Here is a 26,758-nt window from a genome sequence, read left to right as displayed (position 1 = left end):
GTTCAGGAATACAAGACTTGGAATCAACTTCAAGAATGCACTCTTCAAACAGACTAGGTCTCTGTATGACGATTCATTTGATGGACAAGAACCAGTGGCTATTAAATCAGCTTTTACTCTCCTCTATAAAGGTTATATGAATTCTGATCGCTATCCCAGTTTCCTAGGAGAACTAGTCACATACACCAGACTTCTACAATGTAAGAGATCTAGACACAGCAAGCCTTGGACAGCGGCTACCCAACAAAACCAACATCAAATTCCTGTACTATATACAATTCACTTGGAAATGCTTAGATGCCAGTGTTTTCAATACAGCAACTGACTGATGCTTTACTATTCTGAGTAGTTTACACAGATCAGAGAAACAAGTTATGATGGGTATTTCTGAAAATTTTGAGCAATTAGCAAGTTGATTTAATCTACTGAGCAACTAGCATATTAATTAAATCCACTGAGCAAATAGCATGTTGATTAAATCTAATAAATTGGACATTTATCATATTTTGAGCATAAGCAACTTTTATTTTGTCCCAAGAAAGGCTTAGGAGTACTTAAGACTACAGGAGCAGCCTGCTTTAGACAGCTCATAGTAAAGCTATGACCTTTGTCACTGACAATTTAACCATGCTATTTATTACTTTATCTTCTAAATCTGACTACCAAATACTATTCCTTGTCACAAAATTCATTCTTCCATTTTACAACAAAATCATTTTTCTAGAAGAAAACATTATTTTTCCTTAAGAAACTTAATAGCAATATACTATAAACCATTTCTCTACATTTTATAAAAAGATAAGATAACAATGATGATAAATTTCCAAAAAAAATTCCATAATATTACTATACATAACAAGGAACATTAACCCTTTGATATTCCACTGATGTCAGATGACATCATAGAGAATTTAGAGAATTTTTTTAAATCAATTATCATATTTTGATATCTGAGAGCCTTGGGGATATGGCTAAATTTCATCCTTCAAAAATTAAGGGCCATCCAGAGAGAATTATCACTAAAAAGTTGTATAAAGAGTATTGTAAACGTTCCTGCCTCATTTTCTGTGTTTTTATAAGGAATGACAGGCATAAATAGCAATAAAATACAGATGACTGGAAATATAGCCATACTTATTATGCATGTTAGGATGTGAAAAAGTTTATTTACTGTATTTTTTTTATTCTCTATGGATGAAAAAAAAAAAAAAATTCCTTCTAAGACCCATCTTCAATCTGACATTCTTTCTTTGCAAAAATCCAGCTTTTTGTTAAGAACACTAAAATTTACAGCAAGCAATAAAAGAACATTTTCACCAAGCTTTTAAGCAGTAAGCCAGAACCATGTTTTGCCACAGACAAGTTTTGAGACCAAGTGGAATCTCAAAGGGTTAATATGTAACCTTATTACTTCTGGTAAAATAGCTTTTGATAACATTATTTTAAAGATGCACATAAGCCCTTACCTAATGAAGAAACCATGCTAACAGATGCTTCAGTGTAATGGTAAGGATGGCCATCCAAAAGCATAACCAAATAGGGAACAGTACTAACCCCAAGCTTTCGAGCTAATTCTACTTCATGGCCAGCATGCACCTGAAATTATGTAAGAATTTTTAATATTCTTTAATATGCTAGGTATAATGTTACTTACTAAAAAATAAAAAATGTTTAATCAACTTTTATTTTTCATAGCTAACAAACCAGTCTTAACAATAGGATAATCATCTTCCTCCAGCTGGAAGCCTTTTAAAAACAAAGATTGTTTAGCAAGAAAGCAAGGAATCTGTGGCATCTGGCAACTTCTGCGTATACGAAGTGGAAACTGGTCAGCGACCAAGCTTGGAACCTCGAGACGCATCAAGTCTTTCTTTGACCACCTTGGAGAGCAGTTTATTTCACTCTCCGTCCAAGCCGGTTATATACTGGTATGCTAGTACTGGGCATCTCAATTGCTATGTGGTTTACAGTCTCTTCCTATTTATATTGCATTTCCTACACTTAAACAAGATATTTTTTCCATCTACTCCTCTTTGGATGCATCATGTTCTTGTGCAGCTATGATCAGTCCTGATTCTTTCTTGAGTTTTTCCCTTTGTACCAAGTACCATGTTTCAGTGCTGGAAAATTCTTTAGTTTGTCCTATGAACTGTCCTTGCATGGGTTTCTGTGCATCATTACTATCATTACCATTATTATTTAGTTTTTTATGTGAACTATCCATACATCAGTTTCCTGTTCCATCTTTTATTATTATTAATTATTATTAATTATTATTATTAATAATTATTATTATTATTATTATTCCGGAAGGAGACCCTCTCGTAGACGTGTTTTGTTAAAAATAACTGCTGCTTCAGCACTATTAATCTTATAAAGTCTTTTCTCTATCTTTCTGATGACGGCTTTCTCGTTGTTGCTTAGACTGGCGAGCAACGCACCAAAGGGCATGGTAAAATTCGGTTGAGTCATTTGATTTATTATTGCTTATACAATTCTCTCTCTCTCTCTCTCTCTCTCTCTCTCTCTCTCTCTCTCTCTCTCTCTCTCTCTCTAACGCGACGTTTCCTCCTGATCGACAGGACATTATCAAGCGATAACTGCTGAGGGACTGAATTCCAGTGGCGAGTCCTTCTCCTTTTATCGTGGTGTTGCGAGCTCTCCAGTACGGTCAGAGCACTTCTCCGGTAGGTCGAGTTTTTATTGGTTCCCGGGAAGGTGACTCATACGGCGGGCGTTGACTAGTCTTGCAGACCTTCTCAGGTAGGGGGTATCACCGGGATCCTCTATTATTATTATTATTTATTATTATTATTATTATTATTTTATTATTATTATCATTATTATTATTTATATATTATTTTATTAATTATTATTTATTATTATCTATTATTATTATTTATTATTAATATTATTTTTTTTTTTTTTTTTTTTTTTTTTTTTTTTTTTTTTTTTTTTTTGCTCTATCACAGTCCTCCAATTCGATGGGTGGTATTTATAGTGTGGGGTTCCGGGTTGCATCCTGCCTCCTTAGGAGTCCATCACTCTTCTTACTATGTGTGCCGTTTCTAGGATCACACTCTTCTGCATGAGTCCTGGAGCTACTTCAGCCTCTAGTTTTTCTAGATTCCTTTTCAGGGATCTTGGGATCGTGCCTAGTGCTCCTATGATTATGGGTACGATTTCCACTGGCATATCCCATATCCTTCTTATTTCTATTTTCAGATCTTGATACTTATCCAATTTTTTCCCTCTCTTTCTCTTCAACTCTGGTGTCCCATGGTATTGCGACATCAATGAGTGATACTTTCTTCTTGACCTTGTCAATCAACGTCAAGTCTGGTCTGTTTGCACGTATCACCCTATCCGTTCTGATACCATAGTCCCAGAGGATCTTTGCCTGATCGTTTTCTATCACTCCCTCAGGTTGGTGCTCGTACCACTTATTACTGCAAGGTAGCTGATGTTTCTTGCACAGGCTCCAGTGGAGGGCTTTTGCTGCTGAATCATGCCTCTTTTTGTACTGGTTCTGTGCAAGTGCCGGGCATTCACTTGCTATGTGGTTTATGGTTTCACTTTTCGTATTGCACTTCCTACATATGGGAGAGATGTTATTTCCGTCTATCGTACTTTGAACATATCTGGTTCTTAGGGCCTGATCTTGTGCCGCTGTTATCATTCCTTCAGTTTCCTTCTTTAGCTCTCCCCTCTGTAGCCATTGCCAATTGTCATCGCTGGCTAGTTCTTTAGTCTGTCTCATGTATTGTCCGTGCATTGGTTTGTTGTGCCAGTCCTCTGTTCTTTCTGTCTTTCTCCTGTCTCTGTATATTTCTGGGTCTTCGTCTGCTTTTATTATTATTATTATTATTATTATTATTATTATTATTATTATTATTATTATTATTTATTATTAATTATTAATTACTATTCTTATTAATTATCATGAATTATTAATTATTATTAAATTATTAATTACTATTATTATTAATTATTATTAATTATTATTATTAATTATTATCATCATTATTATTATTATTATAGTTGTTGTTGTTGTTACCCAAGCTGAAACCCTAGTTGGAGCAGCATAACAGAGCAACCCATGGACCTCAATGGAGATACCTATTTGTATATTTTGAATAAAATCATGACTAAGAGGAAGCCGAACAATGTTTCACTGAGAATTAAGGCATTAGTAGCAACATCAAAACAATTGTTAATAGCCAATGTAATTAAATGACAAATTTCTTAATCAATTTGTATTTTTCATAGCTAACAAACCTTTGGTCTTAACAATAGGATATCTTCTAGCACTAGTTGGAAGCTGGTAAAAACAATCAAAGATTGTATAAACAAGGAATCTGTGGCATCTGGCAACTCCTGCATATATGCGGTGGATGTTTGATCTTCGACCAAGCTCGGGCCCCCGAGATATGCCAGTCTTTCTTTTATCGCCATGGAGACTGGAGGTTTGCTTCGCTCTCCGTTTCCAAGCCAGTTTTTTATTGTAGCCTGCGCTTCATTTCTTCTTATTCAGCCTGGAAGCTCCATGGATGTCAACGTGTTAGACAAGCCTTCTTGGTTGCCATGTTGAACTTCCATGGGACAAATGCTGTTGCAATATATCAGTCTTTTAACTCTGCATCGGCATCACTTATGTTATGGGTGATAGGCTAGTCCATCTCCTAGAGTATCTCCCCTTCAGAGAGACAGGACCCCTTACTTCGCTTAATGAAATTGTTAAGATACAATAAAGTTTTACACATACTTACCTGGCAGATATATACTTAGCTAATGTCTCTGACGTCCGACAGAATTCAAAACTCGCGGCACACGCTACAGGTAGGTCAGGTGATCACCCCCTACCACCGCTGGGTGGCAGTAATGGGAATCATTCCCGTTTTCTGACAGATTTTCTCTTCCCCCTATCTCCTGAGGGGAGGGCTGGGTGGGGGCCATTAATCGTATATATCTGCCAGGTAAGTATGTGTAAAACTTTATTGTATCTTAACAATTTCATTTTTACACATGCAACTTACCCGGCAGATATATACTTAGCTGATTGGCACCCTTGGAGGAGGGTAAGAGATAGTTACTCAATATAAATAGCAATTCAAAAAACAGGGATAACAAAGTTTGTTGTAGGTACTATAAATAAACTTAAATACCTTGATTCCTACCTTATTGGGTAGAAGACTTCATGAATACTGTCTATGAGTCTGCTGCCTAACAAGAGTTCCAGTCGGATGAGACCTGTCACTGAGAACTCTTCTGGATCTTGTCAATGGGGGCTAGCCCGCTTACTCGACAGAGCCTTATTTCGGATCGTACCAATGGGGCCTATCCCACTTACATGGTAGAGCCTTCACCTTTGTCATATCAACGGGGACTAACCCTCTTACAAGACAGAGCCTAGGTCCAAACCATTACAAGGAGCATAAAACAACCAATCTCGACCACCTGACCACACTACTTTGTTATAAACTACGATTTGAAAGTGGTACTTTTCCCTGACCACTTTCAATCGACCATAAAAAACACCACCACAAGATTAAAATTCCTAATCTATCTAAACTAAGATTGGTTTCAGCCCCCTGTCCCAGCACCGAATCCGCAGATACGTAAGGTCAGAGAGAGAAGCACTTATCATAAGTCACACGTACATCTCTCAAATAGTTAGATGCAAACACAGAATTGCATCTCCAATATGTGGATCCAATTAAGTCCTGCAAAGACATATTCTTGTGAAAAGCTAAGGAGGTGGCCACGGCTCTGACCTCATGTGCTTTAACTCTCATCTGTCCGAGATGTTCCTCTTCACAGGAAGTATGTGCTTCTGTAATAATATCTCTGATAAAAAATGCCTGTGCATTTTTTGACATCATTCTTCTCGGATCCCTTACTGAGCACCAAAGGCTCTCCAAGTTTCCTCCCATTTGCTTTTTCCTCTCAAGATAGAACTTGAGGCTCCTTACCGGACACAAGGTTCTCTCTATCTCTCTCCCTACTAGGGAAGTCAGTCCTCTAACTTCAAACGTCCTTGGCCAAGGCTTAGAAGGATTCTCATTTTTGGCTAAAAATAGGGGGTTAAATGAACACACTGCAGAATCCTTCCAGAAGCCCACTGTGCCTTCTAAAGCCTGGAGTTCACTTATTCTTTTAGCTGATGCTAAAGCAAAGAGGAAAATAGATTTCCTAGTCAAATCCCTAAACGATGAGTTATTGGGAGGTTCAAATTTATCTGACATAAGAAATCTTAACACCACATCCAGGTTCCAGCTGGGTGGTCTAGCTGTTTTGGACTTCGAAGTTTCGAATGACTTAATCAAATCATGTAGGTCCTTGTCCTCCGTGATGTTTAGTCCTGTAAGTCTAAACACCAAGGAAAGCATACTTTTATACCCTTTTATGGTCGAGACTGCAAGATTACATTTCCGTCTCAAATACAACAGGAAATCTGCTATTTCCGTCACAGAGGTACTGGAAGAGGATACATTCTGATTCCTGGCCCACCTTCGGAATACTTCCCACTTCGACTGGTACACGCGTATAGTTGAAAGGTCTTCTGGCTCTTGCAATTGCCTTTGCAGCCGCGCGTGAAAACCCCTTCGCTCTGACGAGTCCTTCGACAGTCTGAACGCAGTCAGACTGAGCGCGGGGAGGTTTTTGTGGTATCTGTCGAAGTGGGGCTGTCTGAGAAGATCGTTCCGTACCTCTGTGAACCACTCTTGAGCTGGCCAGAATGGGGCGATTAGGGTCAGCTTCGCTCCTTTCGTCAAAACAAACTTTCTTATGACGTCTCCTATAATCTTGAAAGGAGGAAAAGCGTATCCGTCTATTCCTTCCCAATTTAGGAGGAGACCGCCTATTGCTACTGCCCTTGGATCCGAAATCGGAGAGCAGTAGTTCTCCAGCCTGGCATTCCAATGTGTTGCAAACAGGTCTATGTTTGACCTTCCCCAGAGGCTCCAAATCTGGTTGCAGACCTCTGAGTGCAGAGTCCACTCCATGGAAATGACTTGGTCTTTCCTGCTCCGCAAGTCTGCTCTTACGTTTTTCTCGCCTTGAATAAACCTCGTTAAGAGCGTGATGTTCCGCTCCTTTGACCATAGAAGAAGCTCCTTCGCCTTCTTGTACAGTGAGAAGGAGTGAGTCCCCCCCCTGTTTTCTTATGTAGGCTAGAGCTGTCGTGTTGTCTGAGTTCACTTGCAACACTGAGTTTGAGATTTGGGATTCCCACTGCCTGAGAGCTAGATGCACTGCCACTAACTCTTTCTCGTTGATGTGCCAGGACACCTGTTCCCCACTCCAGGTGCCTGACACTTCTCTCGGGCCCAACGTCGCCCCCCATCCCATTTCCGAAGCGTCTGTAAACAACACTAGGGAGGGGTTCGGTAACTGCAGCGATAGTCCCTCGTTTAGTCTGCCTGGTTCTAACCACCAGCTGAGGTTTTCCTTTATTTCTTTGGAGAGAGGAAAAGAGTCCCACAGATCCTGATTCCTCTGGTCCCAATTCTCCTTCAAGAAGAATTGAAGGGGTCTTATGTGAAGCCTCCCTAGAGAAACTAACTGTTCCAACGAGGTAAGGGTCCCCAGAAGACTCATCCATTCCCTCCGCGGAATAACATTGTTCTTTCTCTAGGAAGGTCTTCACTTTAGAATACATCGCTCCTGTCTTTCTATGGACGGAAACACTTGAAAACCCCGAGAATCCATCAGAATCCCCAGATAGGACAATGCTTTGCGGGGATCCATCTGGGATTTCCCACGAGGTTCACTAACAGTCCCAGGGACTGAGTCAGATCCAACGTCGATCTTAGGTCCTCCAGACACTGATTCCTGGATTGAGAGCGAATCAGCCAATCATCGAGATACAGAGAGATTCTTATTCCTTTCAAATGTAGCCAATGGGCTACATTTTTCATCAATCCCGTGAAAATTTGGGGAGCTGTGGCAAGACCGAAACAAAGGGTGCGAAACTGAAATACTTGGCCCTGTACCATAAATCTTAGGTACTTTCTGGACGAGGGATGAATGGGTACATGAAAGTAGGCATCTTGTAGATCCAATGACACCATCCAATCCCCTTGCCTTAGCGCTGAGAGAACTGAGGAAGTCGTCTCCATTGTGAACGTTGTTTTGATCACAAAGTGATTCAGGGCGCTTACGTCCAGCACTGGTCTCCACTCCCCTGAGGCTTTTGGTACCAGGAAGAGGCGATTGTAAAAGCCTGGAGATTGAAGGTCTAGTACCTTTTCGATCGCCTTCTTTTCTAACATCTGTTGCACCAGATGTATGAGGGATTGGTTCTTTAAAGGATCTCTGTATTTTGCCGCCAACTCCCTTGGTGTGGTGGTTAAGGGAGGTTTTTTCCTGAAGGGGATAAGATATCCTCTCTTGAGATAGAGAGGGACCAGTTGTCCGCCCCTCTCTGAGCCCAGACCTTCACAAACCTCAAAAGTCTGGCTCCTACTGGAGTATGGAGGACTCCTGTCTCACTGCGGCTTTGAGAATGGTCTTTGAGAAGATCGTCCTCTCTTAAACGGTCTTCTACTCTTAAGGGCGGGTCTCGAGGTTGCTCTTCCTCGAAAGGGCTGTTGGAAGGACACCTTATTCGTACCTCCCTCTCTTTTAGCCATCGGCACAGCAGGTTTAAGCCTCTTGGCGGACTGGGCAAGAGGATCTTGCGTAGCCTTCTCCGAAAGCGATCTTGAAATGTCCTTCACTGTCTCCTGAGGAAACAGGTATCCCGAGAGTGGGGAAAAAAGTAAAGAGGCTCTCTGTAAGGGAGAAACTGACTTGGAGAGAAACGAGCTGTATACTGATCTCTTTCTGAGCACTCCTGCTCCAAAGAGAGAGGCCACTTCTGTGGATCCATCCATGACTGCCTTGTCCAGGCACGAAAGGACACTGGATAACACCTCCATCATCACAAACTCCGGATCCTGCGCTCTTTTTGCTAGAGCTCCTAAAGCCCAATCCATGAAGTTGAAGACTTCTAATGTGCGAAATAGACCCTTGAGTAAATGGTCCATCTCGCACATTCCCCAAGACGCTTTAGCTGACAGTAGAGAGCGTCTTCTAGAGGAGTCCACTAATGCTGAAAAATCCGCGTTTGCAGAAGCCGGAAGGCCTAGCCCCATGGGCTCCTCCGTGTCGTACCAGACACCCGGTTTACCTGCTAATCTAGACGGAGGGCACAAAAACACCGTCTTACCTGCCTCCTTCTTAACCAGGAGCCAGTTCTCTGCATTCTTAATAGCCTTTCTCATAGAGAGAGTAGGCCGCATCTTGACAAGAGGGGGACTTTGCCAACTTAGTACTTGACAGAAGAGAGCCTGGAGAAGGAGGATCAGCCGAGCACAGTGAGTCCCCAAACTCTTGAAGTAGCAGTGACAAAAGTCTCTTATAATCAGAGATTCCTACTTCTTTAGTTTCTTCCTCCTCCGAGACTTCCTCCAAGGTTACGTTTGGAGAGGGAGACTTCTTAGGAGAAGAAGTCCTGGAAGGCATGCGACTCTTATCCTTCAAGAGTTCGCCAGATGAGGACGCAAGTTCAATCCCCGGGATATGCTTCCTCGGGAAAGAAGAATCCTCCGCTTCCTGCCGCTCTACAGGTTCTTGATACCTGATAGGAGAGGATCTAGAGTCTACCTTTCCAGGCTCTTGGCGCCTATCCGGTGAAACACTTGTTTCTACTCTCGAGCGCCTACTATGAGTAGGGCGCGAATCCAGAGTTAGGATTCTTTCAAGCTCTTGGCGCCTGTGAGGAGAGGCGCTTGCGCCTACTCTTCTGTGACTCCCAGGAGTAGGGCGCGAGTCTGAAAAGAGGCTCCTTTCAGGCTCTTGAAGCCTATGAGGCGAGGCGTTAGAGCCTACTCCTGAGCCTCTTCCAGGAGTAGGGCGCGAATCCTTGGCAAGGCTCTTCTTAGGCTCTTGTTGCCTTTGCGGAGAGGCGCTTGCGCCTACTCTTGCTCGTCTTACAGGAGTAGGGCGCGAATCCGAGATTAGGCTCCTTTCAGGCTCTTGACGCCTGCTAGGAGATAGGCAAGCGTCTACTCTAGAGACTCTACCAGGAGTAGGGCGCGAATCCATGTTTAGGCTCTTTCCAAAGTCTTGGAACCTGCTAGGAGAGGCGCTTGACTCCCTTATGGAAAGCCTATCACGAGCTACCGGTCTCGAGGAATGTAAAGGACTTCTATTATCCAGGCGTCCTACCGAAAGTTGGCGCCTTCTAGACGAGCCATCAAAATCTTTCAAAGGAGAGCCCTTCTCACTTCTATCCCTATGGGCAGAGCGTACCCTCTCTCGTTCCTTCCTTCTACTTGAAGAGGAGATCCTACTCCTAGGGGATCGTTCGACTGATACTAATCGATCACTACCTTCTCGCGTGGAGAATCTCTCCTTACTCCTACAAGGAGAGGATCTAGAGCCTACATCTTGGCGCCTTGCGCTATGACTCTTCCTAGCATCCGAGCTTCTGTGCGGGGAATATGATATTGTTAGTATACAATAAAGTTTTGTACATACTTACTGGGCAGATATATATACTTAGCTTAGCATGTCTCTGACGTCCCAACAGAATTCAAAACTCGCGGCACACGCTACAGGTAGGTCAGGTGATCACCCTCTCCCGCCGCTGGGTGGCGGGAATAGGAACCATTCCCGTTTTCACAACAGATTTTCTCTTACTCCTATCTCCTGAGGGGAGGATGGGTGGGGCATTCATCGTATATATCTGCCGGGTAAGTATGTACAAAACTTTATTGTATACTAACAATATCATTTTTGTACATGCAACTTCCCCGGCAGATATATACTTAGCTGATTGACACCCTTGGTGGCGGGTAAGAGATAGTTACTCAATATAAATAACAATAAAAACAGGGAAAAAACATCTGTTGTAGGTCATATACGTATATAAACTTATTTAAAACCTTGGTTCCTACCTTATTGGGCAGAAGACTTCATGATTACTGTCTATGAGTCTGCTTGCCTCAAGAGTTTCAGTGGGGATGAGACCTGACACTGATAGCTCTTCTGGATCGTGTCAATGGGGGCGAGCCCGCTTACTTGACAGAGCCTTGTCTTGGATCATACCAATGGGGGCTGACCCACTTACATGGTAGAGCCTTCACCTTTGTCATATCAACGGGGACTAACCCTCTTACATGACAGAGCCTAGGTCCAAATCACTAACAAGGAGCACAAAAAACCAATCCCGACCACCTGACCACACTACATTTGTTAACACTACGATTTGAAAGGAGCATTCCCAAGACCCCTTCCAATCGACCATAAAAACACAACACCAAAAAACGTTTAAAATTACTAACTTAACTAACTATAAAGGATTAGGTTCAGCTCCTTGCCCCAGCAACGAATCCGCAGACACGAACGGTCCGAGAGAGAAGCACTTATCATAAGTCTCTTAAGTAATTTGATGCAAAAACCGAATTGCACCTCCAATAGGTGGATTCGACAAGAGTCTGTATCGACATATTCCTATGATACACTAAAGAGGTAGCTACAGCTCTGACCTCATGTGCTTTGACTCTTAGAAGCTTTAAATGTTCCTCTTCACAGGAAGCATGCGCTTCTTTGATAACGTCTTTAATAAAATACGCTTGAGCATTCTTTGAAATCATCCTCTTAGGATTTCTTACGGAACACCAAAGGCTATCCACATTTCCACCAAGTAGCTTCTTCCTCTCTAGGTAGAATTTGAGGATCCTGACTGGGCACAATGTCCTCTCTAAGTCTCTCCCTACCAAAGAGGACAGTCCCTTAATCTCAAAAGTCCTTGGCCATGGTTTAGAAGGATTTTCGTTCTTTGCTAAGAACAGGGGATTAAAGGACCATACTGCAGAATCTTCCTTAAAGCCCACAGTTCCTTCTAAAGCCTCAAGTTCACTAACTCTCTTAGCAGAGGCTAGTGCAAAGAGAAAGAGAGACTTTCTAGTCAAGTCTCTGAATGAGGAATTTTGAGGAGGTTCGAATTTCTCAGACATTAAATATCTAAGAACCACATCCAGGTTCCAACTAGGTGGTCTTATAGTCTTGGACTTCGAGGTTTCAAAGGACCTTAACAAGTCATGCAGATCCTTGTCCTCCGAGATATTAAGGCCTCTATGTCTAAAAACAGATGAGAGCATGCTTTTATATTCCCTTATTGTGGTAACGGCCAGATTGCATTTCTCCCTCAAATAAAGGAGAAAATCAGCTATTTCAGTTACAGAGGTACTGGAAGAGGATACTTTCTGGGACCTGGCCCATCTTCGGAACACCTCCCACTTCGACTGGTACACGCAAAGAGTTGAAGGTCTTCTGGCTCTAGCAATTGCCTTTGCAGCCTTGCGTGAAAACCCCCTTGCTCTGACGAGTCCTTCGACAGTCTGAAGGCAGTCAGACTGAGAGCGGGGAGGTTTTTGTGGTATCTGTCGAAGTGGGGCTGTCTGAGAAGATCCTTCCGCAGTGGAAGGGCCCTCGGGAAATCTATCATCCATTCCAGTACCTCTGTGTACCAATCTTGGGCTGGCCAGAATGGGGCGATGAGGGTCAGTTTGGCTCCCTCCGCCGAGACGAACTTCCTTACCCCTTCTCCTATTATCTTGAAAGGAGGAAAAGCGTACCCGTCTATCCCCTTCCAATCCAGAAGGAGACCGTCCACTGCAACTGCCTTTGGATCTGAAATCGGAGAGCAGTAGTTCTCTAACCTCACATTCCAATTCGTTGCGAACAGGTCTATATTGGGTCTCCCCCAGAGGTCCCAAATCTCGTTGCACACTTCTGAATGCAGAGTCCATTCCGTGGAAAGGACCTGATCTCTTCTGCTCAGAAGATCTGCTCTCACGTTCTTTTCCCCCTGGATGAACCTGGTTAGAAGAGTTATTCGCCGTTCCTCGGTCCAAAGAAGAAGCTCCTTTGCTTTCTCGAACAGGGAGAAGGAGTGAGTCCCTCCCTGTTTCCTTATATAGGCTAGAGCTGTCGTGTTGTCCGAATTCACTTGCAACACGGCACCCAAGACTTGAGGTTCGAAGTGAACGAGAGCTAGATGGACTGCTGCTAGTTCCTTCTTGTTGATATGCCAGGACACCTGTTCCCCACTCCAGGTGCCTGACACTTCTCTCGAGCCTAGAGTCGCTCCCCATCCTTTTTCCGAGGCGTCTGTAGCCCTTGATTTAATCTGTTTGGCTCTAACCACCAACTGAGGTCCTCCTTTATGCTCTTTGAGAGCTGAAAGGAGTCCGAAAGCTCTTGGTGCTTCTGATCCCATTTCTCTCTGAGGAAGAATTGTAGGGGTCTTAAGTGTAGCCTCCCTAGAGAAACGAACTGTTCCAACGAGGAAAGGGTCCCCAGAAGACTCATCCATTCCCTCGCGGAACATTGTTCTTTCTCTAGGAAGGTCGTCACTTTCTGTAAACATCTCTCCTGTCGTTCCTTTGATGGATACACACGAAAACCCCGAGAATCCATCAGAATCCCCAGATAGACAATGCTTTGCTGGGGATTCATCTGGGACTTCCCGAGGTTTAATAACAGTCCCAGGGACTGAACTAGGTCCAGTGTTAATTTCAAGTCCTCCAGACATCGATCTTTTGATTGGGCCCGGATCAGCCAATCGTCGAGATACAACGAGATTCTTACTCCTTCGATATGTAGCCAATGAGCTACATTCCTCATAAGACCCGTGAACACTTGAGGGGCCGTGGCAAGACCGAAGCATAGGGCTCGAAATTGAAAAACTTTGCCCTGTACCATGAATCTTAGGTACCTTCTGGACCGGGGAGGTATGGATAGGTATCACTGAAAATAGGTGCATCCTGAAGGTCCAGGACACCATCCAATCCCCTAGACGAAGAGCTGCAAGAACGGAGGAAGTCGTCTCCATCGTGAACTTCGTCTTGACAATGAAGCGATTCAGGGCACTTACGTCCAGGACTGGTCTCCACTCTCCTGAGGCTTTTGGTACAAGAAAAAGACGGTTGTAAAACCCTGGATATTGCAGGTCTTGAACCCTTTCTATCGCCTCTTTGTCCATCATTTCTTCTACTATTTGTAGCAGGGCCTGGTTCTTTAAAGAATCTCGGTATCTTGCTGTTAACTCCCTTGGAGTTGTTGTTAAGGGAGGCTTCTCCCTGAAGGATAAGGTATCCTCTCTCGAGGATAGAGAGGGACCAGTTGTCCGCCCCTCTCTGAGCCCAGACTTTCGCAAACTTCAGCAGTCTGGCTCCTACTGTAGTCTGGAGGACTACTTTCTCATTGCGGTTTAGGGAAGGGCTTGCGTGCTGATCTTCCTCTCTTAACCAGTCTCCTACTCCTAAGAGAGGGTCTAGCCGTCGTTCTCCCTCGAAAGGGCTGCTGAAAAGCAGGCTTCTCTCTTTTAGCCAAAGGGACTGCCGGTTTCAGTCTTTTCGCCGACTGCGCAAGCAGATCCTGAGTCGCCTTTTCAGATAAAGACTTAGATATATCTCTCACTGTCTCTTGTGGAAACAGGTGACTAGACAGGGGCGAATAAAGCAGGGAGGATCTCTGTAGAGGAGACACCGATTTCGTCAAAAAATAACTGTAGACAGATATCTTTTTCAGGACTGCCGATCCAAAGAGAGAAGCCACCTCCGTAGATCCATCCATCAAGGCCTTATCCAGACAAGAAAGGACACTCGTTAAAACTTCCATCAAAACAAAGTCTGGATCCTGTGCTCTCTTGGCCAGGGCTCCCAAGGCCCAATCCATAAAATTAAAGACCTCAAGTTGTGCAAAATAGAACCCTTCAAGTAAATGGTCCATTTCGCACATTCCCCATGAGGCCTTTGCCGAATGAAGAGAGCGTCTTCTAGACGAATCCACTAACGCTGAAAAATCAGCATCCGCTGAAGAAGGGAGGCCCAATCCCATTGGCTCTTTCGTGTCATACCAGACACCTGGCTTACCTGCCAACTTCGAAGGAGGGCAGGAAAAAACCGTCTTGCCCGCTTCTTTCTTAGAGAGGAGCCAGTTCTCCAAGCTCTTGATGGCTTTCTTCATAGAAAGGGTCGGATTCATTTTCACGAACGAAGAGGACTTGGAAAGCTTAGTGCTTGAAAGCAGTCATCCCGGCGAAGGAGGATCTGCCGGACGAAGAGAGTCACCGAACTCTTGAAGAAGCAGGGCTGCCAGTGTCTTGTAATCCGAGACGCCCACATCTACAGGAAGTTCCTCCTCAGATACCTCTTCAAAGGTAGCATTAGGAGAAGAATGCCTCTTTGGAGAAGGAGTCCTAGAAGGAGAAGCGCTCTTTTCCTTCGAAAGAAGTTTGGTAGAGGAAGGAAGACCACTCCCCGAAGAGATCCTATTGCCTGAAGAAACAGTTTCAACTGGAAGGGGCCTAGCAGAAGAAGAATGCCTGCTTCTTCTCAAAGGATCTTGCTGCCTGAGAGGGGAAGAGCTCGCATCTTTACAGGAAACTCTTTCAGTAGTAGGGCGAGAATCCCGTAACAGGCTCTTTCCAGGCTCTTGGCGCCTGTGAGGAGAGGCGCTAGCGTCATGTCGGTAGCGTCTTGGGGTAGAAAAACGTCTGCTCTCATCCTGGCTCCTGCCAGGAGAGGAGTTTACTTCCTTCCGAAGACTCTTGCGAGAAGGTAAACTCGGAACTCCTACGGAGAGCCTAACAGGAGCAGGGCGTACAGAACCCATCATGCTCTTTTCAGGCTCCTGGCGTCTGCGTGGAGAGGCGCTAGCGTCCCGTTCTGGGCGCCTGGAAGGAGTAAAACGCCTGGTTGAAGAATACCGTTTAACATCACGATGGCGCCTGCTAGGAGAGGCGCTAAAATCTCTCCGAGAACGTCTGGGGGGCGAGATTTCTTCTTCTCTCTCTCTGCGTCCCCGTGAATAACGGAGACTATCCTGTTCCTTAAGATAGCAAGGAGAGGCGCTTCTATCTCTCAGAGAACGCCTATAAGGAGAACATTCTTTACTCCTACGAAAGGATAGACTATCCTGGCTTCTGTCAGGAGAGGGGCTTGCGCCCTTATTCGGGCGTCTAGACGAATGCGGGATCCTACTAGAAGAAGCTCTTCTGGTCAGAGTAGAAGATCGTTCTCGAAAGGGAGAGGCGTATAACAACAATCTTGTTGGGGAGTAGCGCCTTCCAGGAGAGAGACGCCTACCAGAGTCCGAACGCCGACTTGACGACCGTCTCTTAAGAGAGCTCTTTACTGGAAGAGAGACGTCCTTCCTGCGAGAAGGCTCCTTAGACAGCGAGCCTACTAACAAGGATAACTGCTCCTGCAGTCCTACCAAGAACTTCTTTGTAGAAGCACGAATTCCTTCCGGAGAAGAAACAGGAGACTTCATCGCTCTCTTCTTCTGAGCGGGAGAATACTCCGGAAAAGGCTCTGGGCTGGAGTCTAATGCGTCTCCTGCAGGCGCCTTCCAGGCTCTCTTCAGAGGGCGCGACTTAGACGCGGAACTCCATCCGCGTCTCGGAGAAGTAGAATCTGAGTCGGAAAAACACTTCCTAAGGACGCTTTGTCTATAGCTGTCCAAGGCAGCCTGGGATGAGTCTACAGGGCCTGCCAAAGGGACGCCTGACCGTTGGGAATACTCTACATCCCCCTTGCGGCTTTCGACATTCCTCCTCCCTTGGTCATGGGAGTCTGAAAGAGGTCTAGGCCTAGGAGCAATGCGAAGTCGGTCAGACGCCCCCTCCACTACACTGGGGACACTGTACACTTCACTCTTACCTTCCATTTCTCGTAATTGCCTTTGCACATTACGGATTGACGCTTCCATTGCAGCTTTCTCCGATCGAGACGAATCTACGATTTCGCTGCGGGGGGAAGGAGCTGAACCTGCATTAGCAGTAGGAGAAAATACATTGGAAATAGAGAGATTGTCCTGATCCAAAGAGCAGGACCTACTTGCACTTTTAGCAGCTTTCCTAATTCTATCTTTCTCCAACTTATTTACATACGCAGTCAAACTCTTCCATTGCACTTCAGTCAAACTCAAACATTCGTCACGTGTTACTAACTGAGCATTCATTCCCCCTACATTTAACACAAATAGTGTGAGGGTCCACCGAAGCTTTCGGCAGTCTCACCTTACATCCTTCTTTCACACAAACTCTAAAACGAGTTTCAGGCACATCAGCCATAATGAAGAATCCTAAGCAAATCCAAATAACGGTCCAAATCAGCGTATACCAAAGCCAAAGAAAGAATACTTCACCAAAAACAATCCTTAGCAAAGCAAGCAGAATTCCGTGCAGGAGGAACTAACAACGATGTTGCTAGCACCGGCGACAGAGAAAATCTGTTCTGAAAACGGGAATGGTTCCTATTCGGGAGAGGGTGATCACCTGACCTACCTGTAGCGTGTGCCGCGAGTTTTCAATTCTGTGGGGACGTCAGAGACATAAGCTAAGTATATATCTGCCGGGGAAGTTGCATGTACAAAAATGATATTGTCATGTTACAATAAAGTTTTATACATACTTACCTGACAGATATATACTTAGCTATAGACTCCGTCGTCTCCGACAGAATTTCAAATTTCGCGGCACACGCTACCGGTAGGTCAGGTGATCTACCGCCCTGCCCTGGGTGGCAGGACTAGGAACCATTCCCGTTTTCTAATCAGAATTCTTCTCTTCCACCTGTCTCCTGCGGGGAGGCTGGGTGGCTGGGTGGGCCATTAATCGTATATATCTGTCAGGTAAGTATGTATAAAACTTTATTGTAACATGACAATATCATTTTTATACATTCAACTTCCCTGCCAGATATATACTTAGCTGATTAGCACCCATTGGTGGTGGGTAAGAGACAGCTAACTACTGAAATAGACAGGTAAACAACATATGTTGTAGGTATTAATAAACCTTGGTTCCTACCTTATTAGGCTGAAGACTTCGCGGCTACTGCCTTGGAGTCTGCTTAGCCTCAAGAGCCTCAGCGAGATATTGATCTATGGCTAAGAGTTCTTGTGGGTCTGCCAATGGGTCTTATCCACTTACTCGGCAGAGCCTAAAGGCCTTTGTCATTGGGTGCTATTCCACTAACATGACAATACACCTTGTTCAAGGAGCACAACACCGATCCCGATCACCTGATCCTAACATCCATGTTAGTTCTAAGATTGCAAGGAGTTATCCCCGAACTCCTTACAAACAACCAAAAACTCGAAACATAATTACACTTTCATTACAAAATATACAAAAAAAAAAAATTTTGTACTCCCCTACTAGCCATACATACCCTTGATCCCCTACCAGCAATGGAACACATATTGCTCCCGTGCGACATCAGTGAGCTTGCTAATAGAAAACCAAGCACATATCTGACAAGAGGGTTTATGTACGATAAAACACAATATTTAAGGATCAGTCTTTGCTCCAAGACCCAGCACTGTATCTGCTGATACAAATGGACCTAGCGAGAAGCACTTCTCATAGGTCACTCTCACATCCTTCAGATAATGAGATGCAAACACTGAATTGCACCTCCATATGTAGTCTCAATGATATTTTTTAGAGACATATTCTTTTGGAACGCCAAGGACGTTGCTAACATGCTCTCACTCATGGGTCTTGACCTTTAGAAGACCGAAGGATTTACTCCGAGCAGTTCTTGTGAGCGTCCGTAATTACGCTTCTCACAAAGAAAGCCAAGGCGTTCTTGGACATGAGTCTTTTGGGGTTCTTCACCGCACACCAAAGACCTTGTTGACAAGCTCCATCTGTCTCTCCTCTCTAAATAATATTTAAGAGCTCTCACTGGACAGAGAGACCTCTCTATCTCTCTGCCTACGAGGTTAGATAGGCCTTTTACCTCAAAACTTCTGGGCCACGGTTTTGACGGGTTTTCGTTCTTTGCCAGAAACATTGTCTGGAAAGAACAGATGGCAGCGTCTCCTTTGAACCCACTGTGGAATCTAGAGCGTGCAATTCGCTCGTCCTCTTGGCTGTAGCGAGAGACACCAGGAATAAGCATTTCCTAGTGACGTCGCGGAAGGAAGCCAGATGTAAAGGCTCGAATTTATCCGATGAAAGGAATTTCAGTACCACGTCTAGATTCCAAACTAGGTGTTCTAGGAGTAGCTGCCTTTGAAGTTTCAAAGGATCTAATTAGATCGTGTAGATCTTTGTTGCTTGCAATATCTAACCCTCGATTCCTAAATACTGAAGACAGCATGCTTCTGTATCCTTTTATTGTTGAGACAGAAAGGTGTGATTCCTCTCTCAGAAAGAGGAGGAAATCGGCAATATTCACTATAGAGGTACTGGAGGAGGACAGCTTCTGACTCTTACACCACCTCCTAAAGACTTCCCACTTTGATTGGTATACTCTTCTCGTCGAAGCTCTGCGGGCTCTAGCGATAGAGCCCGCAGCCTTGCGAGAAAAGCCCCTCGCTCTGACAAGTCTTTCGATAGTCGAAAGGCAGTCTGGCAAGGCGAGAAACCTTGGGAGGTTGTGGATGTGAAACCTCTCGAAGTGGGGTTGTCTGAGTAGATCTGGTCTGTTTGGAAGAGATCTGGGGAAGTCCACTATCCACTCCAGTACCTCTGTGAACCATTCCTGGGCTGGCCAAAATGGGGCTATTAGCGTCAACTTCGTGTTCTTCGAAGCTACGAACTTCCTGAGCCTTCCCCCAGGATCTTGAACGGGGGAAAGGCGTATGCGTCCACACCCGACCAATCCAGGAGAAACGCGTCTATTGCGAAGGCTCTCGGATCTTACCACTAGAGAGCAAAAGATCTCTATTCTTTTGGAGAGGAACGTCGCAAACAGGTCTATGTGAGGTCTCCCCCACAGGGACCAAAGACTTCGACACACTTCTTCGTGTAGAGTCCATTCTGTGGGAAGGACCTGATTCCTCCTGCTCAGTCTGTCCGCTCTCACATTCTTGATGCCTTGAACAAATCTTGTGAGGAGAGTTATGCCTCTTTCTTCTGTCCAGGTTAACAGGTGTCTTGTTAACTGAAAGAGGGAGAAAGAGTGCATGCCTCCTTGCTTGCGTATGTAAGCCAGAGCCGTGGTGTTGTCCGAGTTTATCTGTATCACCTCGCCTCTGACTATCTCTTCGAAGAACTTTAAGGCTAGGTGTATGGCCACTAGTTCCTTGCAATTGATGTGACCCAGGACACCTGTTCCTTTGTCCAGGTGCCTGACACCTCCCTGCTCCTAACGTCGCTCCCCATCCCGACTCCGAAGCGTCGGCATATAACACTTGGTCTGGGTTCTGCAGGGCAAGCGATACGCCTTCGTTCTTTTGAAGAGGGAGGATCCACCACTTCAAATGATCCTTTACCTCTTGTGGAAGCGGGAAGATGTCCGAGAGTTGTCCCCGTCTTCCAACTCCACACCCCTTTCAGGAAAAACTGAAGAGGGCGAAGGTGAAGCCTCCCCAGAGAGAAGAACTTTTCTAGTGAGGACAGGGTCCCTAAGAGGCTCAGATAATCCCTCGCTGAACTGTTCTTTTTCTCTAAGAAGCTCGAGATTTTCGACAAACCTCGAGTGATTCTTTCTCGCGAAGGAAATACTCGAAAACCCCGAGAATCCATCTGAATCCCCAGATAGACCAAGCTCTGGCTGGGGATCAGCTGCGACTTCTCGAGGTTCACGAGTAATCCCAGCGATTCTATCATGTTCCTTGTTACTGATAAGTCCTCCAAGCACTGAATCTCCGACTTGGCCCTGATCAGCCAGTCGTCCAAGTAGAGGGAGATGTTTATTCCCTCTAGGTGAAGCCATCTTGCCACATTCGCCATCAGGTTGGTGAATACTTGCGGAGCTGTAGACAGACCGAAGCACAGAGCCCTGAATTGAAAGATCTTGTCTCCTATTCAAAACGAAGATATTTCTTTGACAAATGGTGAATGGGAACGTGGAAATATGCGTCTTGCAAGTCCAGAGAGACCATCCAATCTCCTGGACGAAGAGCCGACATTACTGAGGCGGACGTTTCCATGGCTAAACTTCTTTTTCTGAACAAAAGCGATTCAGAGCGCTTACGTCCAGAACTGGTCTCCACCCCCCCGATGCCTTTGGTACTAGAAAAAGGCGATTGTAAAATCCCGGGGAGTGTGGATCCTGCACCAGTTCGATGGCCTCTTTTTCCCACATTTGTTCCACCATTTGAAGGAGAGTCTTTCTCATTACCGGGTCTCTGTACCTCGCTGACAGTTCCCGAGGCGTAGATGTTAGGGGAGGGCTGTTCTCGAAGGGGATTACATATCCCTTCTTTAGGACCGACACTGACCAAGGGTCGGCTCCCCTTTTTGCCCATACTCCTGCAAAGTTCAGGAGTCTGGCGCCCACTGGTGCTTGAAGGAGCAACAAGTCATTTGGATTCTTGAAGGGCCTAAAGGAAGACCTTCCTCTCTTATCAGAGCTCTTCTTTCTGGCAGGGGGACGAGCCGCTGTACCTCCCGAAAGGGCTGCTGAGGAGGACGAGAGTCCTTCTTAATCGCCGACACTACAGGGCGTCCTTTCTTGGACGTTTGTGTTAGTAGGTCTTGTGTCGCCTTCTCAGTTAGCGAGCGAGATATATCCTTCACTAACTGAGAAGAAACAGATGATCCGATAGAGGGGCGAACAATAAAGCAGTCCTCTGGCTCGGAGAAACCCTTTCGATAATAGGGATCCATATACTGATCTCTTTTTCAGGAGACCAGCACCAAAAAGGGAAGCCACTTCACCCCGAACCGTCCTGTACTGCCTTGTCCATGCAAGACAGGACGCTATGGAGAATCTCTGGGTTTTTAAGAAACTCCGGATCTTTAGATTTGTTGGCCAGAACTCCGAGTGACCAATCCAGAAAGTTGAACACCTCTAAAGTGACAAAAAGTCCCTTTAGAAAGTGGTTCAACTCTGAAGTGCTCCACGTCGCTCTGACCGATCCTAAGGAGTGACGTCTAGAGGCCTCCACTAAATTGGAAAAGTCCCGCATCTGCAGAGGCAGGTAGAGAAAGACCCATAGTCTCTCCTGTCCCATACCAAATACCTCTCTTTTCCATGTAGTTTGGAAGGAGGCATGTAGATACCGTCTTTCCTAACTCCTTCTTCTTCTGTCCAATACCAACAAGAATCTAAAGAATGGAGTGCCTTCTTCATCGATATAGCAGGCTTCATTTTCAAAAAGGCCGAAGATTTTTCTTTGCCGTAGCCGAGCTCGAAAAGAGAGAACGAGGAGAAGGAGGAGCCGCCGGACTAAGAGAATCTCCAAATTCTTGAAGCAATAATGAGGCTAAGACTTTATAACTCGAGAGTCCCTCATTAGCAGGAGGTTCGTCATCAGACAACTCGTCTAACCCTCGATCAGACGAAGGAGAAAGTTCACGTTTGGAGGGAGAGTCCTTCCAAGACCTCCTACGCTCTGAAGGAGAGGAGCTCCTATTTGGAGAAGAGTCATAAATTCCAGGAACGAGTCTCCGACTCCTGGCTCTTGACTCTTGCCTCCGGACTCCGGACTCCGGACTCCGGACTCCGGACTCCTGACTCCTGACTCCTGGCTCCTGGCTCCTGGGCTCCCTTTCTCCTGGCTCCTGACTCCCTGACTCCTGACTCCTGCTCCTGACTCCTGACTCCTGAACTCCTGACTCCTGACTCCTGACTCCTGACTCCTGACTCCTGACTCCTGACTCCTGTCCTGACTCCTGACTCCTGCCTGGATGCCTCCACACTCCTGGCTCTTGGCTCCTGCCTCCTGGTTGAATCCTCACTCCTGGCTCTTGGCTCCTGCCTCCTGGGGTGACTCCTCACTCCCGGGCCGGTGCCAGACGTCTGATAGGTTCATCCAGGTTCGTACCGGAAACCTCACCTCGAGTAGGAGTATCGATCCTGGCGGCAGATACCTCCATACGTCTGGAGGATCTTTTGATCGGAAGGGAAGAGTCTTTCCTTCTAGGAGGCTCCTTTGACAGAACTCCTACAAAAGACGAAATCTGCTCTTGCATCGCCATCATGAATCTCTTCGTAACCTCCTCTTTATCCTCTTCGGGAGGAGGGGGAAGGAGGTGGGAGGAGTCCATAAGCCTCCACCTCCTGCCTCCTTCTCACTCTGGTTGAAAGAATAAGGCTCTTCTTGCCTTCTTCACTCCCGAGGGAGACTCCCTCAGGGAATTTTCTGGGCTCGAATCAATAGTCGTTAAGCCTTCCAAAACTCCTCTTGAGTGGCCCGAGATCGATCTGAATCTCTCCAATCACGTCTCCGGAGATGAAGATCCCGACGACGAAAAACACTAACGCAGGACGCTTTTACAATAGCGATCCTTGGCAGTCTGGGGTTGTCACAGAAACCGCCGAAGGGACACCTGATCGGTGGGGATTCTCCACAACCTCCTTTCGGTTTTCGAACATTCCTCTCCTCTGGGCATGTGAGCTTGGAAGAGGTCTAGACCTAGGAGCGTTGCTGAGCCGACCAGATGCCCCCTCCACTACACTGGGGGGACACTCATATCACTGTCCACTGAATAATCACTAGCCTTACCTTGTATGGCAGCCATTTTGTTTTCCATCAACTTGAAGGCTGCTTTTAGATCCGCAAGTTCTTTTGCTGAATCTACAGGTTCTGCAATAGGAGAAGGGGCTGCAATGGAAGGAGAAGTAGCAATACTTACCCTTGGGGAAGATCCCAAGCTAGGAATTAGTTCAGATCTAGAACCTAACTTTTAAAACGTTCTATAAGAAGCCTTCCTCACTCTTTCTCTCTCTAACTTTTTTAAATATTAGTTAGATTCTTCCATTCGTTCTCAATCAAGTTCTCACATTCCTTACAAGTATTAGTAAAAGAACATTCATACTCCCTGCAACCCTTGCATACCGTGTGAGGGTCTACCGAAGCTTTCGGCAACCTCACCTTACAGCCTACATTCACACAACGTCTCACAACCATTCCGAGTTCAGACATTATTAAAAGAAAATTCCAAAATCAAGTCCACAAAACAGTCCTCAAAAAGCGTATGCCAATCACAATAAACAGATACGTCAACCAACAATCGGTCAAGTCAAGATCATTGCCGGTGAAAAAAGAAAAACCAATCGAGAGGAACCCAACAACAATGTTGATGGCCCGGGCGACAGAAGAATTCTGATTAGAAAACGGGAATGGTTCCTAGTCCTGCCACCCAGGGCAGGGCGGTAGATCACCTGACCTACCGGTAGCGTGTGCCGCGAAATTTGAAATTCTGTCGGAGACGACGGAGTCTATAGCTAAGTATATATCTGGCAGGGAAGTTGAATGTATAAAAACAATCTTCCGTGTCTAGACGAAGCATAAAAAGAGTCGTCTACTCTCGGAGGAGAAGAGGTTCTTACTGGTGAAAAGCGTCTACTAGACTCCTCCTTCCTACTAGGAGAAGGCCTCCTAAAAGAGCTCTTTACTGGAAGAGAGGAGTCCTTCCTGCGAGAAGGCTCCTTGCGCCCACTAGTCGAAAGAGAGCCTACTAATGATGAGAGATTCGCTTGAAGGTCCAACAGGAATCTCTTAGTAGATGAACGAATCCCTTCTGGTGAAGATTCAGGAGACTTCATAACTTTCTTAGGTGCAGGAGAATACTCCGGAAAAGGTTCCGGGCCGGAGTCAAGAGCGCCTTCTCCTGACGGCTTCCAGGCTCTCTTGAGAGGGCACGATTTGGAAGAGGAGCTCCATCCACGCTTAGGTGAAGACGAATCTGAATCGGAAAAACACTTCCTTAGGAGGCTTTTCCTATAGCTCTCCAAAGCAGCCTGGGACGAGCCTACAGGATCTGCTGAAGGGACGCCTGACCGTTGGGGATACTCTACATCCCCCTTGCGGCTTTCGACATTCCTCCTCCCTTGGGCATGGGAGTCTGAAAGAGGTCTAGGCCTAGGAGCGATGCGGAGTCGGTCAGACGCCCCCCTCCACTGCACTGGGGGACACTGCACACAACGTCACTACACACTTCACTCTTACCTTGGTCTATATCACGCAATTGCTGTTGCAAATTGCGAATTGACGCTTCCACAGCGGCTCTCTCGGAAGACGCATCTACGAGTTCGCTGCGGGGGGAAGGAGCTGAAACCAAAAAGGAAGATGGCGAAGCTACTGCAGGGTTTACGGAGGAATTGACTATACCTGTTCCCCCAGAAACATGATATCTACTTGAACTTCTAGCCAAAGCTTTCCATAATTCTATCTTTCTCTAATTTTTTTCACGTATGCATGTTAGATCTTTCCATTGCACTTCCAGTTAAACTCTCGCATGCATCACATGTATCCTTAACTGAACATTCCCTTCCCCTACATTTTACGCAAACAGTGTGAGGGTCCAAAGTAGCCTTAGGCAACCTCACCTTGCATCCTTCATTTATACATACTCTAAACAGAGTTCCAGGTGTTAAATCAGACATATTATCAAACCAAATCCAAAAAACAGCGTATGCCAAAAACCAAAGATCAAATACTTCCCAAATAATCCTCGGCGAAGCAAGCAAGAAATTCTATGCAGGAGCTACCAACAAAGTTGTTGTTAGCACCGGCGACAGAGAAAATCTGTCAGAAAACGGGAATGTGCCGCGAGTTTTGAATTCTGTCGGACGTCAGAGACATTAGCTAAGTATATATCTGCCGGGTAAGTTGCATGTGTAAAAATTATTTGCTCTTAAGTAACAGGTAGTAAAACCAAAGCAATGAGGCAATCAGAGATTAGATAATCAAAACAGGACAGATGAAAAGTAATCCAAAAAGAATGCAGCAAGCAACCAAAGAGTTGCTGCAAAGAATTAGGATTATCACCTAAAGTGAAACAACAAAGGCCCATTATAAGCAGTACCTACTATGAGGACGAGTCATTGAGTAATACATATGAACACTTGGTTCCCATAACCTATGTGCTTCAGTATAAGTGTTCATTACTTTAAAAGTGCCATGGAAGCACTTGAAAATTATCTTAAAAATTCTCTAGTATACCACATGGAACGCGGTGGCGTACCCTTTCCCCAAATAATATGAAGCAGCTAGAAATGTTGACTAAGCTCAAAATTGTGCTGAAAATAATTTTTCTAATGAACAGCAGAGTTAAGGATGTAGAAGTTTAGAAAAAAATCTATGCCAAAGAGGATTGGGTATTCTGGTACAGGTGGTCCCGCGGTTAACGGCGCAATCACTCAACGGCGAATCGGTTTTTACGGCGGTCGTCAAAAATATTCATTAAAAAAATAAGGCATTTTAAAGGTATCTTTACGGCACAAATTTCAGTTAACAGCGCCGCTAGCGCCGTTGTCTAACGAGTTCATACATATGTAGAAATGCCGTTCAGACCATAAAGGTTATGCAAATTATATTAACAAATTGTATGGAGAGTTATTACGTAGGTATTAGGGTAAAATATATGCCTCTGACGGGCTGTTCTATGCCGAAAATATCGAGTTACATAAGTGCAAATTTAGCTATGGATGTGTCGATTCATAATTGTTCATGCTTTTTTTGTGGTGTGAAATGTATTACCTGAAAAGGCATTTTTATTTCTGTACAGATATATGATACAAAGGCAGCTTTTGAAACTGCCTTCACGATGCAAATACGATGTTTTTTCATGTTCTTTCTTGTAAGCCGCCGCCTGCCGCTCTTCCGAAAAATATCGATTTAAAAAGTGCAAATTAGCGATCGATGTGTCGATTTTATAAATGTTTATGCTTTTATGTTTGAAAATGTATGAAAATGTATTACGAATGGGTATTTTTATTTCTGTGCAGAAATATGATAAAAAGGCAGATTTTGAAACTCCCCCTTCAAGTTATCGACTACGATGTGTTTT

The 26,758-nt window shown here is 45.0% G+C and overlaps 1 protein-coding gene across 1 annotated transcript in view; it reads right to left on the bottom strand.

Moving 5' to 3' along the window:
- LOC135216442 (dnaJ homolog subfamily C member 16-like) overlaps nt 1–26,758 on the bottom strand; it is a 301,782-nt gene that overhangs the window by 265,938 nt on the left and 9,086 nt on the right. The window contains 1 exon segment of the mRNA XM_064251813.1: nt 1,467–1,596. Coding sequence (XP_064107883.1) covers nt 1,467–1,596 — 130 coding nt within the window.

This window comes from Macrobrachium nipponense, chromosome 6, assembly GCF_015104395.2.
Source record: "Macrobrachium nipponense isolate FS-2020 chromosome 6, ASM1510439v2, whole genome shotgun sequence".
NCBI classification, from domain to species: Eukaryota; Metazoa; Arthropoda; class Malacostraca; order Decapoda; family Palaemonidae; genus Macrobrachium; species Macrobrachium nipponense.
This window is presented reverse-complemented; position numbering and strand designations above follow the sequence as displayed.